This window comes from Emydura macquarii, unplaced genomic scaffold (assembly GCF_026122565.2).
Source record: "Emydura macquarii macquarii isolate MOO-44397 ecotype Brisbane River unplaced genomic scaffold, CSIRO-AGI_Emac_v2 contig_968, whole genome shotgun sequence".
In the NCBI taxonomy this organism is placed as follows: Eukaryota; Metazoa; Chordata; order Testudines; family Chelidae; genus Emydura; species Emydura macquarii.
Genome location: NW_027131105.1, coordinates 9352358 through 9372440, shown reverse-complemented (window position 1 = coordinate 9372440; position 20083 = coordinate 9352358). Strand labels below are relative to the sequence as shown.

Below are 20083 nucleotides of genomic sequence, written 5' to 3'. Positions count from 1 at the left end.
GCTTTGAAAATGTAACCTGCTAAGTGCTCAGCAGCAGAATTGCATTGTACTGGTTGAAGGGCTCTCCTCTGTTGTTTCTCATATATTTCTCAGGTTATCAGTTTGGTTTTGACATAGTATAAATAACTGTCCTTACCCCTGCAAGGCTGCCATGGTGTGAACTTCAATGTCAAGGTTTTTCCCAAAAACGTATTTTAATGACTTTCCCCTACAAATTCCCTGCCCGGAAAGTATCTTCTGACACTTAATATCGCCTAAAATAATATCGTCATTAACAATGTAAAGACAAAAGCTGCCTCATCCTTTCCACAGCTATGCAAAGACATGGTTCAGTTGCATGAGGGACCTAACCCACAGAGAAGCCATTCCAGGAACTCCACAGTCAACTGCAAGGTGGGAGGGTCCCAGAGCTCAGGCTGCAGCCTGAGCCCAAACTATCTTTATCAAAGCACCTTCAAGTGTCCTCATGCTCCACAGACAGCAGGACTCTGAGCACTGCTTTAGGACAGGTCTCTCTAGGGCAGTGCAAGGATAGGTCTGAGATTAGGATAGGCTGCAGAAGGGGTGGGATCTGACCACTAGGTCTGCAAATTACATGGATTTTCTGGAAAAGAGCCCCATGAGTAGCTGCATGGATGTACAGTACTCTACCATTGAGCTGGGCAAGAAGATTGTGATCCTGTGTGGGTTCCTTGCACAAGGTCTGTTTTCTCAAGTTTTGTTCAGAGACCAGCCTCTGGATGCAGGCTGTACTCTCTCAAACATACAAACTTCTTTTATCTATCTTAGTCTTTTATACTGACACCCATTACCCCAGTACATGGGTGCTTTCCACACAATATCAATTGCAATAGCAATGCCTAGTGAACTCGCTTTTCTACCTTTCAAGGATTAAAACTCTGCAAGGACTATGTCTTTTTATACATTTATATTACCCCTTTTAGGTAACAACACCAGCCCAAAACTTGTCTCCTACTCTCCCATAACACCAAGGATAAAACTGTTTTCACTAAGACAGTAACACAGGTTCAGACTTTATTGGCACTGTGAACCAAAAAGTCTAAACTTCTCAACTCTGGGGACTGGAGTTAGCCTAAATATTATTTTTATATGGCAATAATTTCCAAAAAGAAAAAAATGATTTCAATAAATTTCAGGAATGAACCATGCAATATTTATCAGTTTTGACAAACATTATGCCTGGAATTCATTTCTAGCTGCAATGCTGATTTGCAAATCAATGAAGTATAACACTGATGTTCAAAAGCTAAGCCATTATTGAAATATTTTAAACATGATAACAAATATGTTTAAAAGAATGCAGTTTCTCATAATAAAATAACAATACTATAACAGTAGTGCAATAATCATGAATATGTATTAATGTGATACAAGGAATATTGTTCAGAATTTCTGTCTTTGATAAATTACTCATTGCCAGATTCTGATATACTATTCAGCATAGAACTATCTGAGGAGTACTACTCAACATAAATAAGAATATCAAAATCTGGCTCAATCTTCAGTCTTATGATTAACTGCATGTTGTTATGAAACCTCTCAACAGAAATATTCTAATTCTACATGATCATTCATCTACAGCAGCATACATTTCATATTAAAATTTTAACCACTACTTTGCAAACAAAGTAGAAAGTATAAAAACCTTTCAATTAGGGGCATATTTTAATTTCTGGGTTACTCAGACTTTAGCTGACAACTACAAACAATGTACAATTGTTGCAAAGTCATAAAATTAACATCTTCATTGTAGACTTTTCTGCTAAGACTGTTTGGTTTAGAAGCATATGAGGACTGCCATGATATAAATCTGAAGGTATTGAACATTCATCATTACCGTTGTCACTAGTACAGTACTCTATAATAGGTGAACTACAAAGTAAGCAGCAGTGACCTTTTTTAATGTTGAGTAAAAATCCACAAAGATTTCAAATATTTCACCTCAATTTAACACTCCTCACAAAGGTATCTTCATATAGCATGCTTAGGGCTTGTCTATGTGGCAAATTACTGCATGGCAAACTAGTGCACTGTCAATTCACACCCTGGCTTGCTGCACAGTAACCCGCTGCTTAGACCTAGCCTTAGCTGCTAGACAGGAAGGGATATTTGAGGTGTAATTTTTTAACTCAAAAAATTAGTGGAAACCATCTTTTTTAACACAGTAGAAGGCTTTCACATTTAATCTTTAGGTTTTTCTCAATGTCCCTTATTTCTTGGATTTGGAATGTGGAGTTAAGAATGTACTTTTTGGAAGCATTTTCTTCTAAAGCCACGTAGCCACTGACAATCATATATCCCTTTTGGCTATGTGAGCAAGAGCCTAAATTTGAAATGTCATTGAGTTGCGTGCAATTTGTATAGCCACTATCTTTTTAGAATACAAAATAGAAACGATGTATAAAGCAATGCTTTTCAAACCTCAATAATGGGTATCAAAATAATAGATTGTGGACCATCATTTGTACAGGAGTAAGTCAGGGCAAAATCTGGGAATATGTTTCCAATCCATTGTTATGGCAGTTGGTATCTGAATATTAATAACAATGTGGATGCTCTACTAATGAAAAATTTTACACAACACAAAGCTAGTATAGTAATATTTGATATGCTACACTCTTTCCCTTATTTTAACTCTTCCCCAAGCAGTCCAATTGTCTTTCAGTGGGAGTATAAAATGTAAAGAATACGTACTGTTCCGTTTGCCTTCTTCATCACCCTCCTCCTCATTCTCAGGGTCAATGTCTTCTGCTTGTGTAATCCAATCTAAATAACCCTTCAGATCCTCTTCAAGCTGCTGCTTTTCCCTCAGCTTCTGAAAATCCCCCCGGGCTTTGGCTTTTTCTCTTTCCTTGGAAAATTCCCTATTGAATTCAGATAAAACAGAACAAACATTGATTATAAAGCTGCATGACATTTTTGACATAGGAATCTATGTTGAAGAATACATAGTGACACAGCAAAAGAACTAAAGAAACTATACAAAAGATTTGAGTGTTTCTTTCAAAGCAAGACAATGATGCTAAAAGTTCATGCCAAATTTCTTTCAAATTACACTTTTCATAACTGGTAATAATACAGTTTATAAAAACCAAAGATTCTATTTACCAAAGAGTATAATTTCTATGATTTTGGCCTCTACACTATTTGAAGCCTCAACTCTTGTAAAGTGTAAGTCTAATTAAAAAATTAAACATTATTCTTTCCAACTCCATTACAGCTTATACTCCAGGCTTTAGCAATGTACTCCGCAACTAGTTTTGAAGTCACATTTGCCCAATGGCTATAAACAGAAAATGGCTTACACTGATGACATACTATTAATGGTACTGATGGTACTTGGAGAGAGTGATGCTTCCAACACAAAAAGGAGATGCTGGTTTAGACATGCCCTCACCTCTGCTAACTCTGAGTTCTGTGCCTTGACAAAACTATCTGTTTCGGTACATGGTCTGACTATGCTTTACAGACAAAGGATCTCCCTTCAGTGGTCTTACTTCCCATTACGTCAAGTAGAGATGTTGCTCAAGTTTTTTAATCTTTTTTTCCTTTGTTCTCTGTGACAGAGCCTCCCAAACCTTGTTACTCACAATTCAGGGTTATGCCCTTTTACCTGGGGACATTTCTCAGGAAAAACAACCTATCTAGTTCAAGCCTTTTGTGATTCCGTTCATCCCTTGTGCCACTGCTTATCCTGGGATTGTCTTCAAATGGTGTGTGGTCAACACTCTGTCCTTAGTTATACCAGTGTGTTACCACAATGACTTCCAAGTGCAGTACTTCCTTGCAACATGCACTTTGGAGTTTGGTTTTAGTCTACACAGGCTTTTGAGACTCTCAGTACAATATTGTTGCTTGAGCTCCATGTTCCTTTGCTAGTGTTCAAACATTTTCTAAGATGCTTAAGTTCCAACAGATATCGTACTTGTGTAAAGAACCATAGGTTGCAAATGGGTGGCAAATGATAGTACTGTCACTATAGAACTTTTTGCAAAAGAGCTGAATGGTCCTCATCTTGCACCTATCATTGGGCCTAATTTTGTCTGCAGATAGGCTGACAACTCTTCCATTGGTGTCAATAGGAGTTTTGCCTTTCTACCTAGGGAAGGAATTGTTCCCATTATTTGGAAACTAAAGTATACTCTAGTATAAGTTAAGTTATATATATATATATATATTCAAGTTATAGTATACAAAGAGCCAGTTTGTGATAGGACACAAAAGAAGCTTAACAAAGAAGTATTCATATAGTAAGCTACGAAATAACAAGGGCTTGATTGTGCCTGTTAGGCTGGCCCACGTTTATAAGGGTGATTATTCCAAAAGAAAATGCCCATCATTCGGGTTTCACTTTAATGAAATGACATTGCAGTGTGGGGATTGACTGAGTTTTTAATTCAATCATTTACAAAAATGTTACAACTGCTTTGTATTAGAAATGAAATAAAATGGTTTAAATGAAATGTAGGCACGCAGACCAGATATTTGTACTTCAGCTCCACTTCTAATCTAATTTATAAAATCTAATAGTGCTCAATACATTATACAGGAGATGACAGAATAGACACTACAAGCAAACAGGCATTGCAAAAGAGCCCTTCACCCCCAATTATCCCACACTGGCCAATTTTTAATTGCCTTCTTTTAATGTTTTTTGTGCAATTTGACTTTGTTACCATGAGAGACTAATGGCATTGGCTACAGTTGCAGAGAGTGAGGACAGGCACTATGCACACTTCCTCGCACAGCTCTACTACTGCATTTCAACGCTCCCATTATTCTAGTTCTGACAGCTCCAAATAAAGCTTGGGATTATGTTATTTAGTAATTTTGTGATATGGACAAATGTCTATTGATGATGACAAGTGGACAAGTAAACTCATTTACATTCCCAACTCAGTCCTTGTTCAGAGAAAACTTTCATGGATTTCATTGACAGAGCCAGGACTTGCTACCATCTTGCTACCATTTATAATTTGTAGTAGTATTGGCTCTGCAGAACTAACAGGAGTAAAAGGTAGCAACAGCGTATTTTTCTTAGTAAATTTGGAGATATGACTGGGAATAAACATATGCAGCCGCAGATCTTTTGAATAAGAAGGTGCCATTTTTCCACAGTGATTTTTCTGATCACGCTGCCCTTTGATTAGTGACGTGATTAATAAGTATAATTTCACTTTCTTTAGGGGAGCATGAAAAGGTTCCTTATATTGTCATAAAGAAGAAGATAAACCATGGCAGATTTATACATTTATAAATATACACACATGCACATGTATATATTTGAAATCTATCTGGGCGTACGACAGCAGTAAATGCTATGCCAATAGCCAGCATTTGTAGCCTTAAAAAGTGGAAAAGCCGTTAGTGAATTAAAAAGTTGCATTTAACTAGTGCAAATACAAACGGTATCACTGTATCTTCTGCAAATTAGATTCTGCCCTCAGTTACACCAGTGTAAAACTAGAGTAACACTGTTGAAGTCAACGGAGTTGCTAAGCTTTTACACCAGTGCAATTGAGAGGTGAATTTGGCCTTAAATATAGTTTTAATAGAACACTAATTTAGATACTTATGTTGAGATAAATGTATTGAAAGTTAAGAAAATTAATGACTTTATGGAAGGAAAATAGCACTCAGGAGATGTGGCCAAATCTTGGACAGTTTGGCAGGGTGGGCCAGCCAGTGACCCAAACCCTGTGCTCCCCTTAGGAAGGGAGTTTTGACCAGAGGATTTGTGTAGTCCTGTATCTGATGACCTAGATTCGTCCATCCAGTTAGTCACAAAGAGTGTCCACTGGGAGCTGTGCTTTTTGATGTACGGGTCGTGCAGAGTCCCCTTGGGCACAGGGCTGTATTAAGTCATTAGTATAGGCACATGCCTAAAGCCTCAGCCCTTGCGATGACAATGAAATTGCAACTTTAATTAAAAAATAAATTACGTTTCTAGTCTTCATGGTTGCCAAAAAACCCTTGTAAACATTATTTGAGCATAACCAATGCAAACAGCCTGAAACAATAGCTCTGAGAGGTATGAACTACCCTGTTCATCTTAGTGGAGTATTAAGCTCCATTCTCTGAGACCTCCCCCTGTAGAATCCTCTTCTTGGTTGACAGGAAGCTGAGTCATCCCTCGCCCATACAGAACCCAGGCCCCTGAAGACCAGGAGTGGTAGCCCAGTGAGGGAATTGTACTCCAAAGAGGAGCAGGGGCAAGCACCACAAGCCCAGCAGCTGGATCTTGTGTGGCTAGGTGGTCCCTAACATTGCCACTCCAGGGAGGGACATGGCAAGGGTGCAGGGGCATAACCTAATTATAACCTTCACTAGTTAACTGATCAGAAGAATCTGTCAAAATATCAGCAGCAATAATTTTAATACTGTTTAAAGAATTGTGAGAATATGTAAATAAACCTAAAAAGATAAATAGCAGAGTAGAATCTATTTAGTTTTCTCTTGTTTGGAATGACCGTACAATTTATAGTTTGCAGTGTTGTTGTAGCTGTGTTGATCACCAGAGAGACAAGGTGGGTGAGGTAATATCTTTTTTGGGCCAACTGCTGTTGATGGAAGGGACAAGTTTTCAAGCTTCACAGGAAGAGGAAAAGCTCTATGAAGCTCAAAAACTTGTCCCTTCCACCAGTAGAAATTGGTCCAATATTACCTCCCCTACCTGTTCTCTTGGTCTCCTTCACTTGTAAGTTATATAAATTTATACTATTCTTATTCCTTGTAGCATTTCATGTAAATGCAAAATATTTTCTTGGGATTCACATATGATGTAATTCCAAACTATACATATTTGACCCATTATTTCAAAAGCAGTGGCATTAGTATTTGGTTGAGTGGTGAGCTCAGTAAAGCAGCTGTATTTGTGAGTTGTCATGAAAGCTGGAAATATATATTCAAGCATAACACAAACCACCAGTGGCAGAACCAATGTGGGGAAAGATCTCTTTCAACTTGCAGCAACATCTCCATAAAACTCACAGACTGTCCATAGTCCCTGGTAAACCCCAACATTCAGGGACCTGCCACAGACTGGTACACCTTACAAGAGATGGTTTAGATTTATTCTGACCTCTGTGGAAGTAGAAGCTACACTGGTATTGATAAAGCACTGGGAACCCCAAACTAAGTATGAGAATATGATATCCTGAATTCTGAATTTTTTCATTCCATAACATGTATTTCTGCAAGCGATGGATTGTTCATTCAGCTAGATTTACCATCGCAGGCCCTTCACTGCCAATCCTACATTTTTAAGGCTTAGTTTGCCAGCTGACAAAATCAATTCACTGGTGTAAACTTCCTCAAAAATGTTCCCAGTAGGTATTTCTTTTTTTCTTAATGGAACTACTACTCAGGGATATGTCAAGATCTGAAAAGTTCTTCCCCATTAAATTTTTATACAGAGCTCAGTGACCATAGACAGTTTCAGGAGCTTTAATGAGCCCATTCTTAAAATTAAACCTGTTCTTCCACCCTGCCTCAGTTTGGTACAGTTGTTCATTAAGGGCTTAAACTCAAAAACAGGCTGTAATGTGTAATTTTTTTAGTGTAAATTTTACGTCTCTTTATTTAACGTATGAACTGAATTTTATCAGCCCTCATCAGAAAATACTTCCCAAATAATATGTTGTCAACAGGACAATTGTTGAAGCCCTTATCAAGAAAAAGTCTGTTTGAAGATAGTATCTCTCCTTCACATGTAATGACATATTAGGAAATCAATGGGAGTTTTAATCAGCTAAGAACTACAGAATTTAGCCCACACATTTTAAATAAGATATGCGCAATCATAAGTAAGGTGCTACATTGCAAATAGAAACACTCTTACTTTTAAATATTACATCTAAGTTTGCTGTCAGTATATTACCTTCCTAGAGTGGAATAAAGGTGTTCCATGAACTGCTTCGGGCCTTTTTTCAAGGCAAATATATTAATTGTTTAATTTATTCAAGAATTAAAGAGCTCTTCACATGCAATCACTCCACTTTTGTCTTTCACTTGATGTTGCAGAAACTAAATATGGAGGCATTTACTACAGCTCATCCCAGTTAGGTTTTAATTCAACAAAAATTAAACTTGGCATACGCAGAACAAAATCCTGATTTACTAGATGGCATTTTAATGAAGCTGGGAAACGTCAGCACTCACTTTCCATTTACTATCCTCCACCAGACTTCCTGAGAGGAGATAGTCAAAAAGGGCATCCCCTTTTACAAAAATGTTTATGAAAGAGAAGGAGCTAAGCTGATCTGTGTGAGAGTTAAGTGCTTTATTACAATTTTTTTTTTAAATTAATTTTTTGGGCAGACAGGATCATAGATCCTTTAGAAAATCCTGTCTGGTTCCCAGAAGTCTGGTTTTAAGACCCTATTGGATACAGTAGGTATAAATGTGGCAGTGCCCGTTTCCATGATTTGCCCACTTAGTTGTGAGTCTGCTATCCCACAGGTGGTATCTCTTGTGAAAATAGATGCCCTGGTGTGCTGTGGAGCCAGGACAAGGGACTTTTGTTGACTGCTGCTAAGGATTCTTGATTTACTCAATTAAGTCGTTCAGGTTTGCTTCATAAAAGTGATGGATATATAAGTCCTATTGAAAGCTGCTGCTATTGAAAGGATCAAAGTAAAACAAGTCATTTAAAAAATGAAAGAGCTGGCATGATTGCTGCTTCTAGCAGCACTTCACCCATGGCTGAACCAGCTTTTAACTTTCACTTTTTATCAAAGTAACTGCATGCAGGGAATTAAACAGAGTCCTCTACGTACACAGTTAGCTTCTCTTTTTTTTTAAACACAACATAGAAGTCAGGCAATGTCGTGGTGAAGTGCCACTTCAATTTATCAGTAGGAGAAGCTGTAGCAGTATTTTATCTCCAAGATTATTATGTTTTTATTTTTATTTTTAAAAAGCTGACTATGTAAGGGAGTGTAATTCAATTCCCCTGATAAATTTCCATTCACGGCCATGCATTAACTTCAATGGAGTTGAATAGGTTTAATTGACTGCAGAATTTGGCCATATGGTAGGTTTCCTGTCAGAGCAACAATGGGAAAAATCATCCCTTAGACAAACACACCTGGCCTTCTCTGAAGTTAAAAGAAACCATGGATGCATATGGGAGAGTAAAATTTCACCATATGGGATTAGCTTGTTACCACTATAGTCCTCATAGGTATCCTCCCCCAAATCTAATTGGGCCAGACCCTGCTCTCACTCCAGTGTAAATTTGGTGGAGTTACTTTGGGTTACACTAGCATATATGAGATCAAACTCTGGCCTGCTGCCTGTAAAATCTCAATTTAAAAATAAAGCTTTTGTAAGGAGGATTTAACAAGCATGCGAGTCGTCAAACATCTATTTTTGTTTTAACTCCTACAGTTTAGAAACAGCCAAACTGATGGTTTCATATTTTTAAATACAACATGCTCCCAAAGTTTGTAGAAGAGTTTGTAGGCCAGCAATGCCACCGTTGCTAGGGTTACCCTTTTGCAAGTCAGGCCTAATGAGAAACACCTCTACAAAGTCTTAAGAACAAATAGGCTTTTCATCAACTTCTCTATTTTCCTTCAAAGTATCTTATTCCTTCAAACTAGCCTGCCTTTTGATTAGTGATATACTCTCCATGTAATTCCAATTTCCCCTTCTTCCCAAAAACAACCGAATCAGGAGATACAGCTATAATGTGATTGTCCATTGATCAAGCTCAATATGATCTTAATTTGTAACATAGACAGGTCCTTAATAATATTCTGTACCCAGAGTAAAGCTTTCCAAAGTCCTGTCTACTCTTCAAATGGCAGCCTTATTGTAACTAGGTCAAAGTCAGTTGAGTTTGCAGTGCAGATGTGAGATCACTGACAACAGAATTGCTTACCAATTCCCTTTCAAGAATCCAGTGTATTTATTGATTGAAAATGGTCTTTTTTGTCTCTTTGCCAAATGAATATCAGGAAAGTGCCCTGTTATCAGTTTATCTAAGCAAGTACAGTACCACCAGCAACAAACAGTGCTGAGGCAGAAGCATACAAATTGCATCAGTGTACGTTCATGCCCTGATACTCTCAAGCAATTATTTCATGCCAGATCTTTCTAAAGAAGTCAGTGGTTCCTGCTGCTGTGCACAAACAGAAGTTCTCTCTTTATAGTGGGATAGATCGTCTTCTATGGGGGAGATCTGCTTATCGCAGCAGCATGGAGGTGGGGGGCATGCAGTCTGGGAGCTGGTTACAGTTCTCTGATTCTCTGCCTGGCTCAGCCTTAACTCAGAGGGCAGATTAGAGCACAGAGTCCTTAAAGAACCATCTCCTAAATGAGAATAGCCAAAGCACAGCAGTGCTGTAGCCATCCCCCCAGCCTATACTGGGGACATAAGTAGCATAGGTGGCAACTATGCTTGGCAGCTTTATGTCAGCTGAAAACTCTTCCATACTGGGGGAATTCTCAGTTGGCCAGTTACTTGCCCCTTTGTGCCACTGGAGCAGCTCAAAGAGGCTAGGACAAGGCAGAGAATTGGTACCATATAGATTAATGATTATCATGTCAAGTTTATCATGTACAGTGGTTTGTACAATTACTAAGGCAGTGCTATGCTCCCACTATATACAGAATTGTCACTCGGGTACAATATAATCTATCCAGTCATCAATGCAGATTCCCCAAATTCCCATTTGTCTGGAGAGAGGATTCCCATAATAATGGAAATGTACTCACACAAGTACAGAGTTGATGAATAGCAGAAAGAGAGGGTTTCATGGAATAGTAACCAAATCAAACAACAAATCAGCAGAATCAAATCAGACAAAGAATTCAAAATTTAAACAGTACAAATAAATATACACAAGCATTCACACCTGGTTACACATGTACCATGAAACAGATAGAAAAATAAAGTAAACAGATAGACAAACAATAATGTACATTATACCCTGAATTATTGGATTTTTATATATACAGTATAGTTACCTGCTCTGTTGCAAATCTAAAATAACTATATGTTGGTGTGATGCTGGCATACCAGGTCAGTCCAGGGCCACAGGCCAATTCACTTGTGTCAGTGTAGATCAAATCTATTGTTAATGTATAAGTGTGTATGCAGATGTTTAAACTTCATGAAAACTAAAGGGTTGTTACTTGTATTGATATTGCTTATCTATTTCTATTATAATGTAACAGCAAACATTTACATTTGTGTCTAACCCTGTAATTAAATTACCTATTAAAGAAATCTTGTGCAATATTAATGAAGGACTTAAGGACTTTAACAGAAAATGCCAATTTCAAAGCAAGTGATCACTGTGTATGATGATCAAGGTCAAGGACTCTGAGTGCACTTCCTCACTATCTGTCAACAAAGAAAAAACCCACGTGAATACAGACACTGTCAGCTGGCTTTCTGCGTAAAGGAGCTATAAATATAGATTCAATGAATGATCCATTGTCTCTGGACTGTTTGGATTCCAACTGAATAACTGAACGAGAAGATGGAGGTCCCCAGAATTATTCTGGGTAGCCCTCAAAGACTTCTGGGAAACTAGCAATTTATTACATCACTGCCACCATTTGGAGTTACAAACTGTGATTTACCTGTTGTTATATTTTACCTGCTTCACCCTCTCAATAACTCTCATTCTTTTTCTTAGCTAATGAGCCTACAGTTAAATTTATTACAGAACTGTCTTTGGTGCCAGGTCTGGAGTATCAACTGATCTCAGGTAAGTGACTGGTTTCTCGGGACTGGGAGAAACCTGATGTGGTCTGATTTTAGGTTTGAGTTACCTTTTGTCACAAAGTGCAGTTTGTCTGGGTAATAAGATAGACTGGAGTCTAAGGAAACTGTCTGTGACTCATGGTAAGACTGGTATAGCCCTGGTCTACACTTACTTGGAGATTCAGAGGCAGTTGACGGGAGTTACGCAAGCTACTCTGCATAGCTTGTGTAACTCCCGTCAACTGCTGTGCTTCCCTTCTGCGTTCCATCTTCACTGCACTGCGCCACTTGAGGGAGTGGTTTACTAACATTGACTTTCTGATCGATTGAGTGGGTCTACACTGACCACTTAATCGATCCAGAAAGATCGATCTGACAATGGTGACTTTGCTGCCGTCAGTATAGATATACCCATAGTGATCCAGGAGTTCACATTTGTTACTGGCTTGGTGAAATCTAATTATAGAACATACCACCAGTTTGGGGTGTCTGCCCTTGTTTTCTGACAGTCTGCTCTGTAGTAGGCACTCACCGTGGTGAGTCACTCCAGAGATCTTCACAGCTGGATCCTGCAGTCTTTATTTATCCAGAACTCCTATTGATTCCTATGGGAGTTTAGCTCAAGTAATGAGGATTGGGTCCTTTATAAGGAAAACATTATTATCTACAATATTCACTACCTTTATTTAGTCAGTTAGCAGTTGAGCAAAATATACAGTACACTCTGGCCATGGAAGACTTGGTGTAATTCTACTGCACAAAGGAGTGCAACTAGAGGTGTCAGAGTTGTGCAGGGAAGGTGGACTCCTTGAATGGCATGGAGCCAGCTCCATGCAAGATGCTGGCATGTCAGCACACATGACTGTAAAACTGGAGCCCTAGGCTATGTACACACTGACAGTGGCAAATTCGCAGCCGTCAATCGATTTTTCCAGATCAATTGAGTGGCAGTGAAGACATGCTCAATCGATCCGGAAGTCGATCTATTAAAACTACCTCCAAAAAAGGCGTAGCGCTGAGTTGATGGAAATGCATTTCCCGTCGGCGCAGCACAGTAGAGACAGCGCGCTAAAGAGAAGTGACAAAGTCGATGGGAGTTATGCAAGCTACTCTGCGTAGCATGCGTAACTCCCGTTGACTGCCGCTGAATTTCGCCAGCAGTGTAGACCTGCCTCTAGTGGTTCCATGGTGGCGTTTTCCTGCTATGTGTGGGCAACCAGAAGGTGTGATGCATTTCTCCTGGGAAGGGACCTTTTTGAGTCAGCACTAAACAAAGGAATGATGGATTTATTAGAGGAGGATACATTGTGGAAGGGTGCTTTTCATGTGTGTTACTACCTCTCTTAATGGGCTCCATCTTCCAATGTAATGAGCACCCTCAAGACCCATAAAATATTGGGAGTTGATGGTGCTCAGCGTCTTCCAAGAAGCGATCAACACCTCACAGGATCAAGTTCTAAGAAACCTGAGCACTATTAGATAAGGGAGTCCAAAACAAAGCCTGTTGTATTACACTTGGATCCAGTGTCCACTGAAGACAATGGAAACAATTTCATTGATTTTGATGGGGGTTGGATTGTCTCCTCAGGATAATTAGTTTTGGTTGAGGCTGCAGAGAGTTGGTGCAGTTGACCTGTCTGCCCTTTTTTTTTTACCAAGAATAATATTTCCTTTTTTCCATCTTTATTTTTTTAATATTATGGCTGTCAGACTTTTATTTCAATCAGCCACGTGGTCACTTCCACAATAAAAATAACATTACTCAGTTCATAACCTGCAGAGATGTAGAGCTGAATACCATTTCCTCTTATTTCTGATACATGCTCTGTATATTTATGTACCTTTTTATCTTTTCCTTTTTCTTATTAAGCCTTTGCTCTGCAAAGAAAAGGAACACTGTCAAAATCTGTTCATTTTCCTTTAGCCAGGAGACTATGGATGACAGTTCACTGCCATTTTCTATTTTGTGCATCATTATTTATATGTCTTTTTCTATTATTTTTCCATGTGTACTGTAGACAAGGGTTCTTAGGTGTATATGTTTGTCTTGGCTAGCATATTTTACATTACATGAATTGATGATCATTGCTGGTGAGATTAGCATGCTTGAGTGCTGTGCTCTTAGCTCCTAGAATTATTCTACACACATATTGCTGAATTGCAAATAGTGTCATGGTAATGAGATGCGAAAAAAAATTAAAATTATTTTAGTAACCTGCAAGACTTGCATGTAGGAGGATGTATATAAGGACATGTCAAAGCGTATGCTGTAGTGTTCTTAAGCAAGGAAGTAAATGCAACTTAAAGAGATTTATTAATGTGTGTTTGAAAGATCTTCTTATTTGTTCCCATGGCTACCCAAAGAAGTACTAATGCCTTCAGCAAAAAATGCCTTCAGCAAAAAACAACCTCCAGTGATAAGGACTGTCTTGAGGAATATATTATCATGCATCATTAATAGCTATGCCTCTTGATAAATAAATAATGAAGTTTTATCATTTATTATTTTCTTTGTTCATAGAAAAATAGTTTAGAGTATATTGAATTAGTGAGATATTATTTTTACTTTAAAAGGTATCTGAAAGATGTGTGTGTATTTATGTGTCCCCTCCCACATACACACACCCTGTTTTGGGGGTAATATATTCAATATTCTATTTTATTTTAAGTTGTTACATAGATCAATATAAACAAGACACACTACCAATTTCTGTGGTCAGTACTTTATGGGATTTAAGAGCTCAGAGTGCATGGGCCCTGCCTTCTGAGGTGCTGAGCCTCTCTCATGAGACCTTCAGTATCTCTCAGAATTGGATCATGTGGGCCAATTCCTCTGCTGTAATAAGACAAATCTGTGCTGCTTCATCAGTGCAAAGCTGCCCTAAAACTGCCTTGCCTAGTCCACCTGCTGAGGGAGATCCTTGACTGGAGTAGAGCAATTGTAGTGCCTGTTACACTACACCCACCTCCCTGTGTCTGGCCCTGTGGACATAGCTGCAAAAGAGAGCAGGATCCCTATACTATGGCAAATTCTGGGTACCAGAATAACCCATCGGGGCCACAAGCTACCTTAAGGTATGCAAGTGAACTGGCCCAAGGCAGATCATTCCAGGATCAGGGCATGGTCTGCAGAGCACCATTTAAAGTTTTTTGGGGGGCACAGATTTGACCCCCCCCCACCTGACTCTCCTCTTCCCTGCTCAGACATCCCTCCACCCCCACTACAAGCAGCTTGACCCCAGAGCCCATCAGCCCCTACAGCCACCCTCTCCAAATATGAGTGAATGGCATTGCAACCTGGTACATGGGGTCTCAGCACCACTCAGGTTTAACCCAACCAAAAAGTGGTCAGGCCATGGCTTGAATAGTTCCCCTGGCTCTGTGGCCTATGATAACGGGAATGCAAAGGCAGCTAAAGACCAGCTTTCCAGAAGCCAAGCCCTCCTCAGTTTCATATAAGCATCTGGCCCTGTGTAGACAAATGCAACAAGAACAACATGAATTTAAAAATGTGGCCCATGCTGTGAATGCTCAGCTAATGTTTCCCTGCTGTCAGATTGCTGAAGAGTGTGCTATTCTGAAGGAGATAAGTGAATGTGCATGTTTTGGATTAGTCTCATGAAAGAAGCACTTAAAATAAAGAAGCAAAAATGATGTTCTTCTTGTGGATGTTTGTGCCAGCAATACAGTATTATGCAGGTAGAGCAGTTAAGCATTTTTAGATGAATTGAAAGCTCCTTTAGTGTCAGGTGTATGGGTCACAAAAAAGTAATGATACTTATAAAATGGCTTGCAACTCTGCTGCTAGTACTGGCTGCTGTTCACACCCACTGCCATGGATAAAAATGTCAGCTTTGATGACAATTAAACAAGCAACAGCATACACTTCACTTACTTTGTTCTCACTAACAGACAGTAATTCCAATGGAAACAGCAGCCTGTAACCAACAGAAGAGTTTGTTAAAACTCATTTATTAATTAATTTCAGATGTGGCTTCCAGCTGAACTCCGCTGAGTTGAATGTAAGCTAATGTGATATACTCTGTTGTGTTGTTAGAGTCCCTTATATCTATGCACCTACTTACCTAACCTATCTCTATCCAAAGAGTAGGAAAAAGGTCTAAGTTGAACATTGCAATTATCCTGCTTTAACGTCTAAGTTTCAAGAAATCTTGCTGAAACTAAGAGAGTCTAATTTACACTGCTTTACACATCAGATCTGAACTTGGCCCACAAGTCACAGCAAAATAATTATTGCATACCTATGTATCTTTTTTCCTGATTCTTATTCCTAAATTCTAGAGCTGAATGAATGATTCACTATGAATAATTTATCTGATGAACCTAGCCTACTTTTCCACCCACAGGATATCTGCTGGCAGATTGCAATTTCCTTGATTTTATTTGTTGTTGAAATTATTCTTGGGTTGGGTTTTTTTTGCCATTTTTATTAGTCATATAATCACAGGGTGAGAAGGGACCACAAAGCTCATCTAGTTTAACCCCTTGCCATGATGCAGGATTTGTTGAGTCTAAACCATCCAAGACAGATGACTACCCAGCCTTCTTTAGAAAACCCCCAGGGAAGAAGCTTCCACAAACTCCCATGGCAGTCTGTTCCATTTTCCTACTATTCTTATAGTTAGAAGTTTTTCCTGAGATTTAATCTAAATCTGCTATGCTGTAGTTTGAACCCATTGTCTCTTGTCCTGCCCTCTGTGGCAAAAGAGAACAACTTTTCTCCATCTTGTTTATGGCATCCTTTCAAATATCTGAAGACTGCTATCATATACCCACTTAATTTCCTAACTAAACATACCCAGTTCCTTCAGTCTTTGCTCATATGGTTTGCATTCGCTTTGATTATCTTTGCCACTCACTTCTGGATCTATTCTAGTTTCTCCACATCTATACGCTGGTGATCAAAATTGGATACAGTACTCCAGCTGAGGCCTATCAGTGCCGAGTAGAGCAATACTATCACCTCCCATGACTTGCATGCTATGCTTCTGTTAATGCAATCTAAAATTGCATTTGCTTTTTTTGCAACAGCATCGCATTGCTGAATCATGTTGAGGTTTTGATCCACCACAACTCCCAGATCCTTCTCAGCTATATCCCTCAGTGCTGACCCACCAAGTCTCTGTGATGCCAATTAAGTAATAATTTTCTTTATATACCATGACTTATTAGCTATATGGCTGCAAAATGAACAGCTCTGTTGGAGAATTTGAGAGACACCATTCAACATACGTAGCACCATTTATTCTTGCCCTGATTCAGTGGTGATGTCTACATTTCCTTATTTGAAAAACTAGTTAGTTTCATCCTAAATGATGTATTTGAGCTGTATAGTACATCTCATTAATCATATGACTGCCCTTTTCATATTTTGAACAGTGGTGTTACGTGAACATTTAATACATGTAATATATACTGAACATAAAGAAGTGAGCCACACACTTTTCTTAAGTAAATTACACAAAAGCTGCCTGGCTATGAGTCCAATCAAGCAGTCTTTACCCAAGCAAATCTCAGACTGACTGCAGGATCAGGCCCTGTATGATTTAGTCTCAAATGCATTGCCAGTTATTTAAACAGCATTTAACATCAGATCTTTACTTTTATGACTCTTTGTATTATTTGTATCTGAAAGAAAATAAAGTACCTTGTCTGGAAGATAAAACTGGGTTTGGAAGGTCTGATGCTATTATCTTACTCAGACAGTATGTATATTTAGGACTGGATTGTGGCCTTAATCTACATCCAGTGGTGGAGAGAATGCAGAATGGTCCCACTGCAGTAGAAGCCAGTGGAAGGATTTTGCCTGACTCAGGAATAACACTTCCCTGGACTGCAAAGGAGTGCATGCTGCAGTGGCAGCTCTCTCACCCTCTGCATTCTCCCCAAGTGGATATTGCCTAGTTCACGCACAGAGGTGCAAGGTGGGAAATGCTTCTGCCGCCAACCCCTTATGCACCTGCACAGGGATCAGGACAAACCAGCCTTTGTTTTCGGTAATGTTATGCAACTGAAATAGTTTTGCTCTTGAGATTTTACTTTGAGAAAGACACGAGCAGGACCAGTAGTTAATAAAGTGAAAACAAACACAAGACTTTTGATAAGGAGAATTACTGGGAAATGGTTTATACTGATCTAACTTTTGCTTGTGAATCCCTACTGAAGTTTACTATGGGAGGGAATATTTAGAACAAATCCTCCCTTGTCAGCTTGCATTTTAAAATTAAAATATTTACTAGGCATAGGCCTCTATGTATTAGTTCTCTTATTCTAAATATCAGCCATTACAAACAAAATTATTAATTTCATTTTAAAGCATGACTACTTAAGAAGATACAATTTACATTGATGATCAGGACATACTTACCTTCAAAAAGGGCTAGATGTAAAACAAAAGACCTCCCAAATCATCAGTCTCATCCACATATACAATATCTAAACAACATACCAAACATGCAGTGCACAAGAGAGAGGCAGTACAGAATATGATGGTGTAGGTGGCCATAGAATAAAATAGGAGTGCAAAGACAATGAATGAGTATTTTAAAACAGCACAGAGAGCTCAAAACAGCAGACAGATTTAAACATACACAGAATAACTTGACACTACAGGAAACGTCATTATAAGGAAAAAAGACATGTTAAAACACAAATCAGATTTCAGCTTTTAAAATCCAAATATCTTGTGCAGAGCCATGTTTTTTAAGTCAGTTGGTGTTATACTTGTATTATGGGAGTTTGGTCAGTTTAGAACAAATTGTTTGGTTTATCATGAATTAAGTTTCATTTGAGATTTTGGAGAATATAAAACAAATCTGAAGGGCTCACTGAGGACTTTTCTGATAAGAATAAAGAACACGTCCTACACATTTTATGCCTGACTCATGAGAAACACTAGTTTTCAATCATTAAATACTAGCATGTGCTGGGGATTTTGCTAGCATTGATTTTTTACACGTAAATCCCAACAGGCCTAAAGAGAACCTCTGTCCATTATATTTTGTTTTAAATATAGTGGAATTTATATTACAATGTATTTACGTCATTTTCCTTAAACATGGAAGTCATATACAATCCAGAGAGGAGGGTGTTCGATTGCTTACTTTGAGGCAAATCCTGCCCATTCCTCCAAGTCCACAAAAGGCCCAAATTGCTGCTGAGCCAGTGCACTTACGCAGTATAGCGAAGGGAACGAAATTTCAGAGAACTTCACCCCATGTGCTACAAACATCCCTGTGCAGCTGCAACTGAAGGTGGGTGGAATGAGGAATTGGGAAGGAATAAGATCTCTGAACTAATGGATCAACCACATCGTGGATCCACAGGCTACTGACCCTCCTCAGAGCGGGGACAGATAACAAGAGATACTGCATGCCTGGTGCTGCAACAACTGCAGAGCAAATCTACATCCTGCAGAACTCTCCCACACTGAACTTGGCTAATTGGGCTAGCAGCAGGGAATTGTATTTAGCCTTCTAGAATCTCTATCCCAAATATCTGGGTTGGCAAATACAATGCAAATGCTGAGGGAGCAGATAAAAAGTTTTATTTTACCTTTTCACCTGCTCTAGCCATAGTACCCATTCTAAATATACAGGGAATATCTGACCCATCCAGTAAAATTTTACCTAGTAGTAATAATGCAAAAGAAAACATTTAACTGGCCCCATTGCATTTAAACTGTTAGCAAGCTTTATAAAACATTTAAATTTTACTATCTCAACATTAAAATGGGCTATAAGTCTGTTTGAATTTCCTAGACTTCATCTGGGATAATGCCTAGATGTGTGTGGATCATGATATCAGATCTGATATTATTATTCCTTACAAATTAAAAAAAAAAGTCATAAGAACTAAACCAATGACAATGCATCTGAGTCAGGCAGCAGAAAGATGGTACACTTAATTAATTGTTCCCAAAGCACAGCTTCACAGGATAGGAGGAAAATAATAGCTACTAATGACCCTTTCAAGGCTCAGGGGACAGGATCATTGAAAGCCTGATCCTGCATTAACTTCAGTGGGAGCTCTGGAGTCACAAGGAATGTTAGACATTGGCATCAAAGTATCAGAGGTAAATCATGCCGCAAACGTCCTCCTCTCTCTTCTTCCTTCACCTTCTTACTCCTCTTTTCCAGTGAAATTGTAATATGAAAACTAAGCCCTCAATCTTGCGAAGATTTACACATTTGTCACTGAATATAATGGAGTTAATGGGACTGTTCACAGTATATAAGCAAAGAATGTACGTAAATCTTTGTAGGATTGAGGCCTAAATCAGACAATCGTCAGCCTGCCTTTATCCACTCTTTCTTTTCCTTT

The 20083-nt window shown here is 38.7% G+C and overlaps 1 protein-coding gene across 2 annotated transcripts in view; it reads right to left on the bottom strand.

Annotated features, from left to right (window-relative positions):
• Positions 1-20083, bottom strand: part of CACNA1D (calcium voltage-gated channel subunit alpha1 D) — a 355484-nt gene that overhangs the window by 120434 nt on the left and 214967 nt on the right. For both annotated transcript variants that reach the window (XM_067544171.1, XM_067544172.1), the window contains one exon: positions 2716-2885. In XM_067544171.1, coding sequence (XP_067400272.1) covers positions 2716-2885 — 170 coding nt within the window. The remainder of the gene's footprint in view (positions 1-2715; positions 2886-20083) is intronic.